At 41.2% G+C, this 18023-nt stretch overlaps 1 protein-coding gene across 1 annotated transcript in view; it reads left to right on the forward strand.

The window, feature by feature from the left end:
* The window catches only part of cfap46 (cilia and flagella associated protein 46), a 169761-nt gene that overhangs the window by 87772 nt on the left and 63966 nt on the right, over nt 1-18023 (forward strand). Inside the window, exons 33-38 of the mRNA XM_080206034.1 lie at nt 168-266; nt 7451-7565; nt 9388-9537; nt 11417-11617; nt 14682-14788; nt 16816-16998. Coding sequence (XP_080062160.1) covers nt 168-266; nt 7451-7565; nt 9388-9537; nt 11417-11617; nt 14682-14788; nt 16816-16998 — 855 coding nt within the window. The remainder of the gene's footprint in view (nt 1-167; nt 267-7450; nt 7566-9387; nt 9538-11416; nt 11618-14681; nt 14789-16815; nt 16999-18023) is intronic.

An 18023-nucleotide genomic window follows, 5' to 3' on the forward strand; every position in this document is an offset into this window, starting at 1 on the left:
ATTTGCTCAATGTACAGTTAGTTACTTGAGTCCTAGCACATTTAAGATTTTTAAAATCTGTTTCCTTTACCACACCTGTTACAAAATCATAAAATTATTGTTCCAGAGTGTTTTATTGTACTGTGTGTTTTGAGCTAACTTTCAAATAAAATATTTATTTTCCACAGGCTTGCCCAGATCTGTTTCGACCTGAATCTAAAGCAGACTGCACTGTACCATGAGAAGATACCTGGATCAGTATTTATCTACGAGACAGAACAGGCTAAGTATGTTATTTTTGATACTATGTATTTCATATTTGCATAAATAACTCAATAATTTTTAAATATGAATATTTGAAACAAGCAATCTTCCTGGCAGACAGATGAATCTATAAGGCTAAAAGACTACTTAAAATATTTACTTTTCAACTGGTAAAAGCTGTCTGAAATTATTAGAAAATCCAATAGTTTCAGTAGAATGGAAGTAGTGTATGTAATTTGGTTGAGATACAATATTGAATGGAAAAGACCAAGAACGATATCAGGTGAAGCTTTCTAATGGATTTTTTAACTGTCATTCACTGTCATAACGCCAATTGATGAAAATTAAAATGAAAATCAGGAGAGAAACACAGTAAATGACGAATCTAGTATAATCTGTTTTACATTTATGCCCAAGTCAAAATTACTACCAAGATAAATGAAAAATACTGCAGATGCTGGAGATCTGAAATAAAAGAAAGTGCTGGATCCGGATTTTCCAGTCTTTCCCACTGTCGGCATCTTCTGGTTCTGCCAAAGGTGACCCCCCACGATGGGTTCCCTTGTGGTGTGGCCGGCGAGCAACACAAATGGGCGCTGACTTCAATGGGGCTGGAAGATCCAACCAGTGACCAAGGATGAGCTGTCGCCACTGCTGGAAAACCCACCTAAGGGGGACCAGAAAATCCTGGCCCTGGAAAAGCTCAACAAGTTTGGAACATCTGCGGAGAGAGAAACAGAGTTTACGTTTTGAATCCAATATGACTCTTCTTCAGAAGTCATATTGGACTAAGAAAGTTAGCTGTGTTTCTCTTCCACAAATATTGCCAGATCTGCTGAATTTTTCCAGCATTTTCTGTTTTTATTTCAAAATAATCACTATTGCGCTCAGTGGAACTGAGTGACCTTTCTGTGCCCACGATATTTTGCTATATCTTCGAATCCGAGAAAGATGCACTGGGATTTTTTTCTTCTGCAATACAGGATTGGCAATTAGTGAAATTTTCCTTTGTAATGAATCTGTTCCCCTTTTTGAAAACTGCCACTGATGCAACTCAATCCTTTGAGTTCAATGAGCACTGTTGGTGTTTGAGAAGTTAGGTGTTTTGTGTTGCATGGATCAAGGGAGATATTCTGTGAAAGGGACTGTAGGGGTCACTCTTGTTCAGTGGATGTGCGCAGTCATTTTTCATCCCCACTGCCGATAATGCCAGGGCACTGTCTTCGTTTGTAAAGAGAGTATTAGGGCAAAAGGAAACAAAGTGCAATGAATTATGAGTTACAGCAATTTTATTAATGTATTTAGCTGCACCTTTTTGAAAAATAAACAGAAGCCTTGTCTACCACTGGACAACCCATTCCAGGAAGTGTTGCAGCCTTAATGAATTTAAGCATACATTCATCTCAGGTGTTTCTCCTTGAAATGTCTATCACCTGTTCTGAACCACTTGACCATTATTTGGCACTTTAGGCATATTATGACACACACACATTGCAGGTATTTTCTGTTTAGTTACCTTTTTTTTGCTTTGTGTGAATGATTCTCAGTGTCTCATGTTTTTCCCATTTCTAATTCTGCAAAAACCATACTGACATTGCAATTGATATGCCTTCCCAATTTTAACATTACATAAGTTTTCTCTCTCCTGTAAGGACACATCAGATTTGTCAGTTGTGACTATTTTTTCTAGCCCTAACAAAAACACATCAGAAGAATGCCAATGTAGGATGTAAAACAAAGCAAGTTACAACTTTAAATTAAATCCATGCATTTAAGTAACCTGAATGACAGCACATTTCTTCCTGCTTTCCTTTCTTCCTGACCTATCCTGCTTTCAGGACAGGAGCTACCTGGAAGATCATCCAATGCTACCTATGCAGCTGGTGGTCACATAACCTGCCATCTCAGAGGCAAACTGCTGGCACACAACACCACCATAAAAACTTCTATATCTGTGTTGCAAAACAGAGCATCCTCCTGAGAGTTTGCCAATTCTAAATCTCCGTTATGCCCAGCTATTTAAGTTCAGATTGAGAGATTTTTGAGGCATTTAAAGGACATTGATGGACCTTCTTCTTACAATCAATTGTTTTCTTCTCCCTTAAGTGGGATGAAAATTTGTATAAACACAAAACAGAGCCTGTCATTCCTTTATGCTTCAAGAATATATTCATAGAATCCCTACAGGCAATGTTATTTCCTAAGTGGGTGTATCAACAAGGCTTCCATTTATATTTCTGGTGATGACAATGAAGACTTAAAATAAAGAATGACAGAAATTGATTAAAATAATTCTTTAGTTTTTCCGAAGTGTTCGTCACTGCAGAAACTAGTGTGGGGTTTAATAAATAATGGGGTGATCTCGAGCCCACTCTGGCCATCCACAGGAATGCCAGTGGGGGCTCAAAATCTGGAAGTCGCAGGTCTCGCCAGCGAGATTGCCATTTCGGATTTTCCCCAACCTTCACCATGAAGTCATCAGCCATAACGAGGTGTGAATCTGATTTACATACATTTCAATATATTTTAATATCATTAACATGCCCTCTCATCAGATATTGAACCTCCTTGTATTTGCAAACTGCACCAACAGTTCACCCAGACATGGACCTGCTGTACTGATGCCGGGGGTAATAGATCAATAAAGCCCCAGGAATGGGGGGAGAGAGGGGCATGACTGTGTGATATTGTTGGATTATTCAAAAGATCTCTCAAACTAAAATGGCAAAGCTGAAACAATTTTTCTAATATTTATCAGAACAGCAAGACTATAGTTTTGCCCTATGTGATATCTTCTATAGAATAGAATCCTACAGTTAAACTAACAAGTATTTGCCACTTTTAGAAAAGTGCCTGTATTTTCCTGTTGAATGACATTACACAGCACTTTGCTGTCAAAGAGTTTTATGGCACAGAAAGATGCCTTTGGCCATCAAACGCCTATTCTAATTCCATTTTCCAGCAAAATTATTCTAATCATTCTCTTTTTTCCAGTAACTGCAGTGAACATTGCAGCAAATGTATAATATCATCACAACAACAGAGGCTTGTGTTTATATCGTAGCCTTCACACTGGAAAGACATCTCAGGATTTAGCACTTTATAATACATCTACTCCTATGTTCCAATAGTTACATCCGGCATGTTCTCAAGGATTCCCTCTTAATGCCCTTCTGTTCCCTATCTAGATGGTTTGCGCGCAGCAATATCAACCATGAAATGTGGAGTTGTCATGCACCAAATATACACTTTCTCTGAGTTCTCCACCAGGCATGACCTTGAGGACTCAGACAGATTACCAGCCCCTTGCATCATTAAAACTTGGATTGAAACTTATACTTTCAAGCTACTTTGTCCCTAATGCAATACAGCAAGACTGCTTTCAGTGATTTCAATCTTTCATTGCCATCACCAGAAATGAAAATGGAAACCCTTCTAGAAGTAGTAGTGGCAAGAAATGTTGGGCCATTTTTGTCTTTTCTGCATTCCACTTTTGTTTTCTCTCAATTTCTTTGAATTGGATTTTTAATTTGTGGTGTCTTTTCTAGTTAGAATTTAAATTTTACTTCCGAACATTCAAGCCCAGCACCAGCATCCTCCACGGTAGTGCGTGCATTTGTTTAGCAGTTCTCATTGCCCTCAGAGAGTTGGGAGATAGGAGTGGGTTTATGCCCCGGGGTATATTTTACCCCATACTCCTCTCAATGGAGGACACAGACTAAGCACTTGACTGTGTCCAAAACCAGTCCTTCCAACATATCATAGGATTGAGACCTGATTTGCTTCTCCTAGTTAAACACTCACTTCTGCTGTGAACTACCTCTGCTTGGAATCATTAATAAAAAAAATCAATGAAATGTTCATTTTTTTTCTTGCAAGCTATAAGTTTCTTTTCCAAAACAAAAACAAGAACATGCAGCATGTAAATGAGTCATCATGCAGCAGCAGTTGACATACTTCCTTAGGCTCCTTCTTAGTGATGCAGAGATGTCTGTCACAATGCTCCTCACATCGAAATAAAAGAAACCCTGGGTGAACATAGCCTCCTGCTGAGCACCCTTCTTTCCCTGTCAGCCCCCTCTCTCTTCAAAAAATTTGCCGTCCTTTGTGTTGCCTCTACTCACACTCCCTGCCATATTACAGGCCAAGATGGACAGAAACTACTTTATCTGTGATGGGGAGAAAATGATGTGAGCCGAAGCAAGCCTTTCAGTATCTGCCACACTGTTTTCCTGTAAACCGGTGTGCTGATAAGTAACCGTGCACACCAACAAGCACTTCCACGAACGCAACAGAAGTCAGCAGGAATCATTTGGCAACTCAGCATTGTGATCCTTCCTGCTGTTGAAAGTATGGTCGGCTGTTTCTGGTCAAGAAAGTAGCTAATTGAATTGCAAATTGATATCATTGGCATTATTAGGGTGATTGAGGTCAGCACCAGTGTCACAATCCATTGCAGCTCACACCAGAGCCTTGTACGTGTGTGTGAAATCAAAATGCCCATCCGTACCACTGAAAATACTACCATTGTTTCTGTCTTGTTGAAGTTGTACAGGACAGTGATAAGACCACACTTGGAATACTGTGTACAATTCTGGTCACCCTATTAAAGGATATTATTAAACTAGAAAGAGTGCAGAAGAGACTTACCAGGATGCTACTGGGACTTGATGGTTTGAGTTATAAGGAGACGCTGGATAAACTAGGACTTTTTTCTCTGAAGTATAGGAGGCTCAGGGGTGATCTTATAGAGGCCTATAAAATAATGAGGGGCACAGATCAGCTGATAGTCAATATCTTATCCAAAGGTAGGTGAGTCTAAAACTAGAGGGCATAGGTTTAGGGCAAGAGGGGAGAGATATAAAAGTGTCCAGAGGGGCAACTTTTTCACACAGAAGGTGGTGAGTTTCTGGAACTAGCTGCAGGGTAGTAGTTGAGGCGGGTACAATTTTGTCTTTTAAAAAGCATTTAAACAGTTACATGTGTAAACTAGGTGTAGAGGGATACAAAGAACAAAGAACAACCCAGCACGGGAAACAGGCCCTTCGGCCCAACGAGCCCGCGCCGCCGCATCGCCCTACACCTATTCTACCCTGCATGTCTACGAATGGGACCCTACTCAGTCAGATTCAGGGGAGAATAGTGTCAATTTGGTGGAAACCAATTAGCCTAAGAGCACATCTTTGGGGTGTGGGAGGAAACCGGAGCGCCCGGAGGAAACCCACACAACCACAGGGAGAATGCGCAGACTCCCACAGACACAGGCCCAAATCCATGTATCTGCACAGCTAGCAGTGCTAGTCACTGAGCTGTTGTGGAGCCCGTCTATCGGTCCAGGATCAAGCACACACACCGACATGAAGTACTAGGCCACTCCTGGACTTCCAAGAGCAGCCCACGCACAACCCGCCGTGTGCATGCCCCTCGCTTGACACGAGGTGGACCTCCACCTGTGGAATAAAGACAAAACATATTAGTTATACAGCCTGCCCTTCCGGTGTCTCCCGAGGTTTACCCTATTTAATAGCCCCTACCATATCCCTCCATTCCCGTTTCACTCATATGCCTATCTAACTGCATCTTAAACGAGTCCAACGTGCCTGCCTCCACCACCCTACTCGGTAGCGCATTCCAGACCCCCACAACTCTCTGTGTAAAGAACCTTCCTCTTACCTCCAAATTATACCTCCCCCCCCTCACCCTTAATTGATGACCTCTTGTGTTCGTACCCAGTCTAGGGAGCAGTCTCTCACTATTAACTCTATCTATTCCCTTCAGTATCTTATATACCTCTATCATGTCCCCTCTCAATCTCCTTCTTTCCAAGGAGAATAGCCCCAGTCTCTTCAGTCTCTCCTCGTAACCCAGTCCCCCCATGCCAGGCAACATCCTGGTAAACCTCCTCTGCACCCTTTCCAGAGACTCCACGTCCTTCCGGTAATAAGGTGACCAGAACTGGACGCAGTACTCCAAATGCGGTCTAACCAACGTTCTGTATAACTGAAGCATTAGACGGCAGCTTTTATACTCTAAGCCCCTTCCTATAAAGGCTAACATCCCATAAGCCTTCCTAACAACGTTCTCCACTTGTGACACAACCTTCATGGATTTGTGGACCTGCACTCCCAGGTCTCTCTGTACATCTATACTCCTAATCGGCCTACCTTTTATCACATAACTCCTCTCTGCATTATTCCTTCCAAAATGCATCACCTCGCATTTGTCAGGATTAAATGCCATCTGCCACCTATCTGCCCACTGCACCAACCTATCTATATCCTGTTGTATCACCTGACAATCCAGTTCTGTACCCGCCAACCCTGCCATCTTGGTGTCATCAGCAAACTTGCTGATCACACCACCTACTCCCTCTTCTAAGTCATTTATGTAGACTACAAAGAGGAGAGGTCCCAGTACCGAGCCCTGCGGCACACCACTGGTCACTGGCCTCCAGCCCGACAAGGTACCCTCCACAACTACCCTCTGTCTCCTATTTCCCAACCAGTTCTCAATCCACCTAACTACCTGGCCTCGTATCCCATGCGCCTTAACCTTTTCTACCAGCCTACCGTGAGGGACTTTGTCAAACGCCTTACTGAAATCCATGTAGATGACATCAACAGCTCTCCCATCGTCAACCGTTTTTGTCACCTCCTCAAAGAATTCCACCAGATTCGTAAGGCAAGACCTCCCTCTAACAAAGCCATGTTGCGTATCCCTAATCAGATCGCAACGCTCCAAATGCTCATACATCCTACCCCTAAGTATTTTTTCCATTAACTTCCCTACCACCGACGTCAAACTCACTGGCCTATAATTCCCAGGGTTATCCCTACTACCTTTTTTGAACAACGGGACCACATTTGCTACCCTCCAGTCTTCTGGGACCTCACCTGTGTCCAAAGAAGAGACAAAGATGTGCGCCAGAGGCCCAGCAATTTCATCTTTCGCCTCCCTAAGCAGCCTGGGATAAATACCAATATGGGCCAAATACAGGCAATTGGGAGTAGCTTAAGAGTTTAAAAAAAAGGGCGGCACAGACAGGTTGGGCCAAAGGGCCTGTTTCCATGCTGTAAACTTCTATGACTCTATGACCTACTGAGTTTATCCAGCATCCTCTTTTTCTAATTTAATCGGCAATAAATGATGATGCCCATGTCATGGATGAATAAGCAAATGTTTAATGTGGATATTCTATTTCTTTAAGGTGTCGGCAAGAGATTGCTCAACGGAAAGATCAACAAGTACAAGCTGCAAAGGAAAAACAGCTAATTGCAGATGAAAATCTACTTGACACATTAACAAATGAGAACAAAGAATTGGTGAGACATGACTTTGAAAACAATTTATTTAAGTCTCTAGTGAATTGCTGTCTCTCTTTTGTGTGGTCATGGATTAGCTTAACGAGATAAGCAAAGACTATTCAAGAAGAAAACTAGGTGACATAGATTTCTTTAAGAACTTAAGAAACAGGAACAAGAGTAGGCATACTTGACCCTTCGAGCCTGCTCCCCATTCCATAAGATAATTTTTGATATTTTTACGTTAACTCTAGCTTCCCTCCCAAATCCCTTAGTTTCTTAGTAAAATTCATGCAAAAACCTAACAGCCTCAATCTTAAATATACCCAGCGCCTGAACATTTACAGCTCCTTTGGGATAGAGAATTGCAAAGATTCACAGCTCTTTGAGTGAAGAAATCTATCATTACCTCAGTTGGAAATGGCTAATCCTTCACTCTGAGACTTTAACCTTGTGTTCTACATTCCCCAGTCAGGGAAAACATTTTCTCAGCCTCTTCCCTGTCAAGCCTCTAAAAATATTATATGTTTTAATTAGATCACCTCTCATTCAGCTGAACTTGAGGGAATATAGATCTAGTCTACTCAATCGCTATGCAAAGGGCAATCCCCTCAACCTAGGAACTAGATATATAAATAAGATTCTTGGCATCTTAAATGTTTAGACTGGACTGCAGGGTCACAGGTCATCTCTCGCCCATCTGCTCAGGGATGTTTCACAAGACAAAAGCTCCCCCATTTAGTGAACCATTGTTGCACTAACTCTATGTCTAGCATGCTTTCTGTACGTGAAGAGTCCAAAACTGTAGGTGTGACCTTACCAATGCTCTGTATGTTGGTAGTAAGATTTAAGGGCGATTCTCCCAGCCTGCTGTGCTGCTCTTGCAGCGCAACGGCCCAGGAGACATAAGCAGAGGCCGTGTAGCAGGCTTTCCACTGAGCGCCACAGCCTCCTGCGTCTCCAGCCACCGAACTTCCAGTGCCATCATGGCCTAGTGGTACTATCACTAGACTATTAATTCAGAAACTCAGCAAATGTTCTGGGGATCTGGGTTCGAATCCCACCATGGCAGATGATGAAATTTGAATTTGATCAAAAATATCTGTACTTCAGAATCTACTGATGACCACAAAACCATTGTCGATTGTCAGAAAAAACACACATGATTCCCTAATGTCCTTTAGGGAAGGAAATCTGTGCTCCTTACCCGTCTGGCCCACAGAGCCACATGAAGTATAGCGCACAAGAAACAATACTTTTCACTGTATGTTAATACATGTGACGGTAATAAATCAAATCAAATCAAGCAATGTGGTTGACACTCAACTAGATATGGGCAACAAATGCTGGCCAGCCAGTGAACCCAATGTCCCATGAATGAATAAAAATAAAAACTTGATGAACCCCACAAAACATATGCAAATGAGGGATATAAGGACATAATTAAGCAATATAACTTATAAGTGACAGGAGGTTAATGCACAGCTACAGCAAAGAATCAGGAAGGTAAATGGTATATTGGCTTTTGTTACAACGGCCTTGCAGTGGAATTCTCCCAAAAGGATTCTAAGTGCTGAATTCATGTAAAAACTGGTTTTTTTTCAGTGGGATTTTCAGAATGAATCTCCTGCACTCTGTGCGTCACAGAGAGCCATAGCATGAATCTCGTTAAAAATCAGGAGGTGGGGCCTACTCCCGCTCGAGAAGCTGGCAGCATAGTGCTGAGAGGACCACTGTGCATGCATCGATCCTTCATAGTTGAGAAATGGCACAATTCCTGCTTCGAGGATGAAAATCTAGGCCTACTTGGAAAGTAATTTTAAATATATATTTCTTTTATAAGGTGAATATTGTATCGCCAAGGATGACTCAAAAAAAATTGAGTGGAGTTTCTGTGATGGATATTTGGATCAATAAAGCAGAGGTCTTACTGCAGCTTGGATTCTACCAGCCTGCCAGAACTCTGTTAGCAGACGCTCATTTGGCTGCAAAGGTTAGTTTACTGTCCTGTCACAGATAATTTAACCATACTATTAACAATAACTGGATGAAAATAAAGGTTATTAAATAAATTGCTGTTACCTTTTAAAATACAAATTACCTTCGAAGCAATTAAAACCTTTATTTATTCCTTATGCATCAAACAAGGGGTCTATAACTTTACACCTGGAGCTCTTAAAAATTCGCAAGACATTGCAACAAAGTCAATGTAATGACTTTACTCAGGCCATTGAAGTTGGTCTATTGGAATACGAACTCCCTGATTAAGGTATCAGTTGGTGGGCCAATCAGGGAGACTTTACTTTGTATCTAACCAGGAGTGTCAGTTCCTCCGCCATTTCCAAGGTCGACTGCTGACTGAGAGCACTGTGTATACTGCTGTTGGAATTGTAAATAAAAGGATTGTGGTGGAGGGACTTCTGCCTCCATGAGTTTATTACAGTCAATACAGAAACCCTTCTGGAAAGCAACAGCAATTTACATTTCTACAATATGTAGAAACAGAGAAAATAGAAACAGTTGTAGGTCACTCAACCCTTCAAGCCTGCTCTGCCATTCATTTTGAACATGGCAGATCATCAAATTCAATATCCTGATACCCCCCCACCCCCCAATGTCCCTTGATCCCTTTAGCCATATAGTATATGAACTTTTTACAGGACCTTACATTCAGGGAGTAGTATGTTAGATGCTAAGCAGGAGATTTCTTAAAAAAAATAAACTTAGTCCATGGGGGACACAGGAATCTCAACAGGCTGACTTTTAACTGCCAAAGGACTGTGTTCAGATAAACAGATAGGAATTTGAATTCCACTAAATGCCAGCAAGCCTTAAATCCAACATGATCCTGCCCAAATATACCAACATGTAATTACTTATGGTTTCTAAGTCAGAAATTTGGTTTCAGTAGTCAGCGGATGGATTTTCCAAACTGTGTGGAACTGGCTGGATTCGACATAGCAAGAACCAAGCAAGGAGTCTCCTGGAGTCAGTTCCTGTTGCCTCCTTTCAACTGTTTAGGATTGGGAAATCTGGCTGGATATGGTTAAAACTAGATTGACTTCAAATAAAGCTTGCTTATCATTATTAAATGACTAATATGCTTCCCTTGACTGCATGCATCACTTGCCCTTAATCCCACATTTATTAAAACCAGAAAGATTTCTCTTCCAGGTGGTTTGGATTCTTGTTTCCGATTTCTGATCACAACCTGCCTTTTTGGCAGGTAAAATTCCTCCCAATGATTATACTACTCTATGATTGTATGGTTCTGTGATGTGCAGTGGTAACCATCTGAACCTTTCATGCTTAGGCTGATGTGAAGTGGAGGAGGGGGACGGTGTCATGTAATAACCAGTGCACCGGGGAGGAAATGCATGATGGCAGAGAAAGCCATTGTTGCTTCGATTTAGCTTGAACCCGTGAGCTGATACCATTAAGAGTGTGATAGCCATACTTAGCGAATTATAACTGATGTTCTCATCTCCAATTTTATGTGAGTTTCACATGCAAAACTGAGATTCTTACCATGGGCTATATATCTTGTCTGCTATATTGAGAATTCAGTTGCATCCACATGAGATAATATGTTTGCAGCACATTAAGGGTAAATTTTGGAAAACTTGGCACTGGTCTGTTTAAAGTCTTGAGGACTATATTGTCTCACCATGATCTCTATATTGTGATTTAGTTTTAAGTACGTTCAATGTCTTAACCTGAATTGAATTACCCAAAGTTATATTTCATGGATATATAATGCATTGATTCATGCATGTTTAAATTTTAAGTCAATTCCTCATTTTAACAGCTCTGGTTTAACAGTTAACATTCCTGGAGAAATCATCCAAAATTTGTATTTTTTTTTCAATTAGGAGTTTGACAACAAAGAAGCTTTGGCAAAGGTCTTATATCTCCTGGCAGTTCTAGCTAATTATGAAAAGAATTATGGTCAGGCTAAACTGCTTTTGAAAGAGGCTCAAAGTGCTGGAGGAAATGAGTATTTTTGGTATGATACTATTATTTGCCTGGTATGCGCAATTCAAGGAGAGAACGATGAGGATTCAAATAAACAGGTGAGAAAATAATGGCTGTAACATTCCACAAGTAAGAAACTGTGTGGGGTATGCACATTTTCCCCATGTCGGCATAGGTTTGCTCCAGTTTCCTGCCACACTACAATGATATGCAGGTTAGGTGGATTGGCCATGCTAAATTGCCACTTAGTAGCAGGGGGATTGACAGGGTGAAAGTGTGGGGTTACGGGGATAGGGCCTGGGTGGGATTGTAGGCTCAATATGCCGAATGACCTTCTTCCGTGCTGTAGGGGTCTTGTAATTCTGTGAAACTTTGAGGAAAAAGAGATAATAAAATGCACCAATTCAAAATAGAAAGACAGAAAATGCTGGAAAATCTCAGCAGGCCTGCCAACATCTGTGCACACAAGCATATTAATTTAAACAAGAAAACACCACTTGGCCCTTCATGTCTGCTCTGCCATTTAATAAGATCATGGAAGATCTTATTTTAACATTATATTCCTGCCTAACCATGATAATTTTTCATTCGGTTGCTTACCAGGAAACTATCAAGCTCTGCCTTAAGAATATAGGGTGGATTTTTTGTGCCTCCCATTGCCTCTTTCCCTGCAGCAGCGATGGCCTATCATTAACTGGTGGCAATATCTTCTAGTCCCACTGTTGTCAATGGAGTTTCACGTTTATGCAGATTTTTACCAGAAAACGCGTGGCAGTGGTTTGCCGTTGACAGGACCGTGAGATCCCGTTGGCAGGAATAGTTAGAAAATTCCAGCCATGGACTCCGCCTTTAGCATCTTTTGAGGAACAGAATTCCAAAGATTCATGGCCTTCTGAAAAAAATATTTTCTTCATCTGTCTTAAATGGGTAAACCCCTTATTTTTAAACAGTGACGCCTAATTCTAGATTCTCCCACAAGAGGGAACATCCTTTCCAACTCCACCCTGTCAAACCCCTCAGGATCTTGCATTCTCTTACTCTTCTAAACTCCAGTGAATAGAAGCTAGATTGTTTAGCCTTTCTTCATAAGAAAACCTGCCCACTCCAGCTATTAGCCTAGTAAACCTTCACTGAAGTACTTCCAATGTATTTGCATCCTTTCTTCAGTAAGAAGACCAATACTGCACAGTACTCCGATGTCATCTCACCAATGTCCTGTGTGGCTGAAGCATAACCATCCTTTCTTTCCTTCAGTTCCTCTCACAATGAATTTACTATTCTATTGGCTTTCCTAATTATTTTCTGTACCTGCATACTAACCTTCTGTGATTCATTTCACAAGCTCTGCTTCCATGCCCTCATAATTGACTTTAATTGGTTTAAAATATTAGTACAAGACTGACGCTGCTCTCCCTCAAACTGAATGTTAAATTCAATCATCTTCTATTCATTGCTTGGGGTACATTCACTATGATGTCATTAATTAATCCAATCTCATTGAAAATACCAGGCCGAGTGTAGCCTGTATTCTGGCTGGGGTCAGAATGGACATGATTGGCCAGCAACTCTCAGCAAACATGACTTCTGCCCTCAGAGCCCTTGATTCTGGGTGAAGGCCCGCTGCTGGTCTAAAGGCACAGAATGCAGTGGGCCTTCCTGCAAAGAGGTGATGTGGGTGTCTTGCTGAATCTGTGGCCAGCAGCCAAGACCCCATCGCCTCCATGACGTGATGCCCAACTTTTCAGATCGATGACATTTCATTGGAGCTTGGAAAAGTATTGTAATTAAGTTATATTTGTAACCTCATATAGGGCTTCTTTTCTTTTCTTGGAGTTAGGACCTTTGAACCACCACAGAAGATCTATTAATGCATAAGCATTCATACTTCCACTCAGAGCTTCATCTCATCTTCTGAAAACTATGGATTATACATTGGCCCAGAACTTCTATGGAGTGGCAACCACCTTCGGATTGCCACTCCACTCCTTTTTACTTATCTGGGTCTGGAGCTGCTCATTTCTCAGCTGATCTTCTGACCCTCGCCTGGTGAAAATATGTAGCACAGCAGCTACAGAGTTTTTCCATACTTTTGATACTTTTCTGTTAATACACATGGAACAAATTACATGCTGGCAAAAGTAGATCTGTAACAATTGCAGTGTTATTTACAGTATCTTAAATCTAACACTATGAAATTTGTCTTTTGCATCTAAACAGCAATAGTGCTAGAAATAACAAAATATTGAACGAGCATTAAATGATCATATCAATTAATCTTTAAATAAGCTTGCACCATATTATCCTAATAGAAAAAGGAACAGTCCTGGGTATCCAGAAATTTAGATCACAAAACAGAAAATACTGGATAATATCTGCAGGTCTGACAACATTTCGAGTCTTGATGACCCTTTGTCAGAGCTGTTGGAAAAAAGCAGGTCATGTAGTATTCATGAAGGAAGTTTTTTTTTAATTCATTCGTAGGACATGGGCATTGCTAGCTGATCAGCACTTTTTGCCCATTCCTAGTTGCCCTTGATTAATTCAACTGAGTGGTTTGCTAGACCATTCCAGAGGGTAGTTGCAAGTCAACTACATTGCTGTAGCTTTGGAGTCACATGTAGGCTAGACCTGGTAAGGACGGCAGACTTATTTCCTTAAAGGACATTAGTGAAACAGACTGAGCTTTTCCTGACAATTGACAATGGTTTCATGGTCATCAGTAGACACTTATTTCCAGATTTTTTTATTGAGTTCAAATTCCACCACCTGCCCTGGTGGGATTTGAAGCTAGAACATTAGTTGACTTTCTGGATTAATAGTTTTGTGATAATACCACTAGGCCACTGCGTCCCCATATGTCAATGTCACTCTCTCCACTGAAACTGCATGGTAGTTTCAGCATTTTCTGTTTATTCACCATCTTAATGTGTTGATTTAAAGTAAACACTTCTCTGATGTTCCTCAACTTCCAGCCTTTGAGTATCCTCATCTTTATATGATGCAAAGCCAGATGTGATTGTTTATTAAATAATGTCTCAAGGCTAAGAGGGGAAATATTTATGAGTATCTGCTGGAATAATTGTATAAAAATGATATTTTTGTTTTGTTTTTTGTAGGTTTTTTTGATTACATATATTAAAAATTACTTCACTATCTTTCTAGATTTGCAACGTTTTAAAACAAGGCATTGAAGAATGTCAGGCAGCTTTAGAGGAGAAACCTAATCGACTTTCTGTTTTTACGTACATAATTACTTCAATGAAAGCCAGGTAAACAATGACAGAAAGAATGTTTCTCTGATTTTGAAGGGAATTACTCTAACTATATCAGAGCGCAGTGCTACTGAGGATTACTCTGTGGACTGACCATTTTTATTTGCACTGATTTCTATTAATATTTCTCAGAATATTATTCAAATTATAGAGTCAAAAGATTAAATTCACAGAATGCAAAATCTTGCTGAACATGTGCAATTGGGGCTCCGATATTTACGCTGGAAACTTTCGAATTCGTCTGCAGCTGGGATTCTCCGGTGCCGCTGCAGTCAGTGGAGTTTGGACTGAGCGCCAAATTCTCCATTCTTGTTGACGGTGGAACGGGAACAAAGTGAATCGATGCATCTTGCCCATAATATTTATGTATATACTGGCAATCCCTCACAATTGAGGATGACTTGCTTCTCCTCTGGTTCGATGTGTCTGAGATGGCCATTAAGTCCAATGCAGACTCTTCTACATGCGGAGCAGGTGGTGTTTGCAGGAGCGAGCAGATGAGGTGTCTAGAGGTTTATGTATCCTCTCCAATGCCTTGACTTTGCCCCTGCGATCTCCTGACAGAGTCTCTCTCAGTGCATGATGTGTCGGTCAAGCAAGAAACTGCCTTGAACCAGTAGGAGATGCTGTATCTTTTCAAGGATGCTTTGAAGACATGCTTGAAGTATTTCCACTGTCTTTCCTAGGAATCTCCTGACACAACTGAGTTCTGAGTTGATTATAGTTAAACACCAGTGCCAATTAAAACAAAATCAAAACAACTTCAAGAGAAAGTGTACTGAACATTTCTATAAATTCCATTGCCAATCACCACCCCCCATCACCCCTGACGCCCTACCCCCACAACCCCTACACGCCTCAACTTAGATACTTAATTGCATGCCACATTTCTCCATGGAAACCCATTCAGGAAACCTATTAATAGACATTGACATTGTGTAATGTGCACTGAAGGCCAAACATAGCCCAAGGTGTTTTTTTTTAATTTGCCCTCTTCCTTTGTGGAAAAACGTCAAATCTTCACCCAACATTTCTAGCAATCTTGCCTGAATTTGGGGCCACGTTGTGCGCTGATAAGTGGGAGCTACCACCTCAAGGTTCTTCATATTCTGATTTCAAGCAGAGCGGGCCTCCTACCAGCTTGTTCTACCCTCTCAAAACATCTGGCTTGTTATGTCCTCGCTGGTTTTTGCCAAGAGTAACTCGCTAAATCCATTCTTCTACTCTTTTCCCAAAAATATCCTCCTCTTTCTGGTCACCAATTGAGACAATAGCATAGTGGTATTGCCACTGGACTGGGAATACAGAGACCCAGGATAATGATCTGGGGATCTGGGTTTGAATCCCACCATGGCAGATGGTGAAATTTGCATTCAATATTTTAAAAGAAGTCTGCAAGTGAAAGTCTAATAATGACTGTGAAACCACTGTCGATTGTTGGAAAAACCCATCTGGTTCTCTCATGTCCTTTAGGGAATGAAATCCGCCATCCTGACCTGGTCTGCTCTACATGTGATTCCAGATCCACAGCTCTGTGGTTGATTCTTAACTGCTCCCTTAAAGGCAATTAGGGATTAAATGTTGACCCAGTCAGCGAGGCCCACATCATAGAATCACAGAACCCCTACAGTGCAGAAGGAGGCTATTTGTCCCATTGAACTGCACCGAGAACAATCCCAACCTCTATAACCCCGTATATTTACCCTGCTAATTGCCCTAACCTGCGCATCTTGGGACACTAAGGGGAAATTTAGCATGGCCAATCTACCTAACCCCCACATCTTTGGACTGTGGGAAGAAACCGGAGCACCTGGAGGAAACCCATGCAGACACAGGGAGAACATGCAAACTCCACACAGACAGTGACCCAAGCCAGGAATCGAACCTGGGTCTCTGGGTCTAGATAACCACTGTGCCACCATGCTGCCCCATCCCATGAATAAAAAAGAATGTCCTTTTTCAAAGGAAAATCTACTGGATATCTATTGTGTATACTATACGTTAAAGTTGTTTTTGTTTTGTAGGTTGGCGTCTACTGAAATAGAACCCATAAAAGCATTGGACGATTCTAACTTAAAGAAAGATGAGAATGTGCAAAAGTTGCTTTCAGCTTGTGGTACAATGGAACAGCTTGCAAATACTATGCTGCAATTTGGGTACAGAGAAGAATCACTGGACATTATGACAGAACATGTCTCTGTACTAATGTAGGTTTAGTTATGTGCAATTTTTTTGTTACAATTGTTTATATACTTTCAAAAATTGAATGTACATTGAATGCAGACCAGTATAGTAATTATTCACATCAGTCTTTATTTTTGTAAGAGTTACATACAGTCATAGAGTTTTACAGCACGAAAAGAGGTCCTTTGGCCCAAGGTTTCTGCACCAGCCATCAAGCACCTAGAATCATAGAAGCATAAAATCCCTCCAATGCAGAAAGAGACCATTCAACCCATCGAGCCTGCACCAGCAATATTCTCACCCAGGCCCTATCCCTGTAACCCCACGTATTTACCCTGCTAATCACCCTGACACTAACCAACAATTTAGCGTGGCCAATCAACCTAACCTGCACACCTTTGGATTGTGGGAGTAAACTGGAGCACTCAGAGGAAACCCACACAGACAGAAAAAACATGCAAACTCCTCACAGAGAGTTACCCAAGGCTGGAATTGAACCTGGGTCCCTGGCACTGAGACAGCAATGTTAACCAGAATGCCACCTATCAATTCTAATCCCATTCTTTCAGCATTTAGATGATAGCTTTGTATGCTTTGGTGTTTTGTGTGCTCTTCCAAATGCTTTTTAAATGTTGTGAGGGTTCCTGCCTCGACCAGCCTTTCAGGTAGTGAGTTCCAGATTCCCACCACCCTCTGGATGAAAACTTTTTTCTCAAATCCCCTCTAAATCTTGTGCCCCTCACCTTAAATTTATGCCTCCTGATTTTTAACCCCTCTACTAATGGAGGAGGTTCTTTCCTATCTACCCTATCTATAGCCCTCATAATTTTGTACACCTCGATCAGATCCCCCCTCAGCTTTCTTTGCTTGAAGGAAAACAACCTCAAAACTAGCCAGCCTCTAGTTATCTCTACATTCATGTGGCTATGTTACATCCTCCCCATTGGAGACCGCACCTTCCTTGTTTTTATTTTTCCTTTGGTAAGGGGAGGAGAAAATGGAAACTTCAGCATTTTATTTATATTTGGGTGCTATTTTGTTTCAATTT

Source organism: Carcharhinus amblyrhynchos, chromosome 17 (genome assembly GCF_965287045.1).
Source record: "Carcharhinus amblyrhynchos chromosome 17, sCarAmb.v2.hapA, whole genome shotgun sequence".
In the NCBI taxonomy this organism is placed as follows: domain Eukaryota; kingdom Metazoa; phylum Chordata; class Chondrichthyes; order Carcharhiniformes; family Carcharhinidae; genus Carcharhinus; species Carcharhinus amblyrhynchos.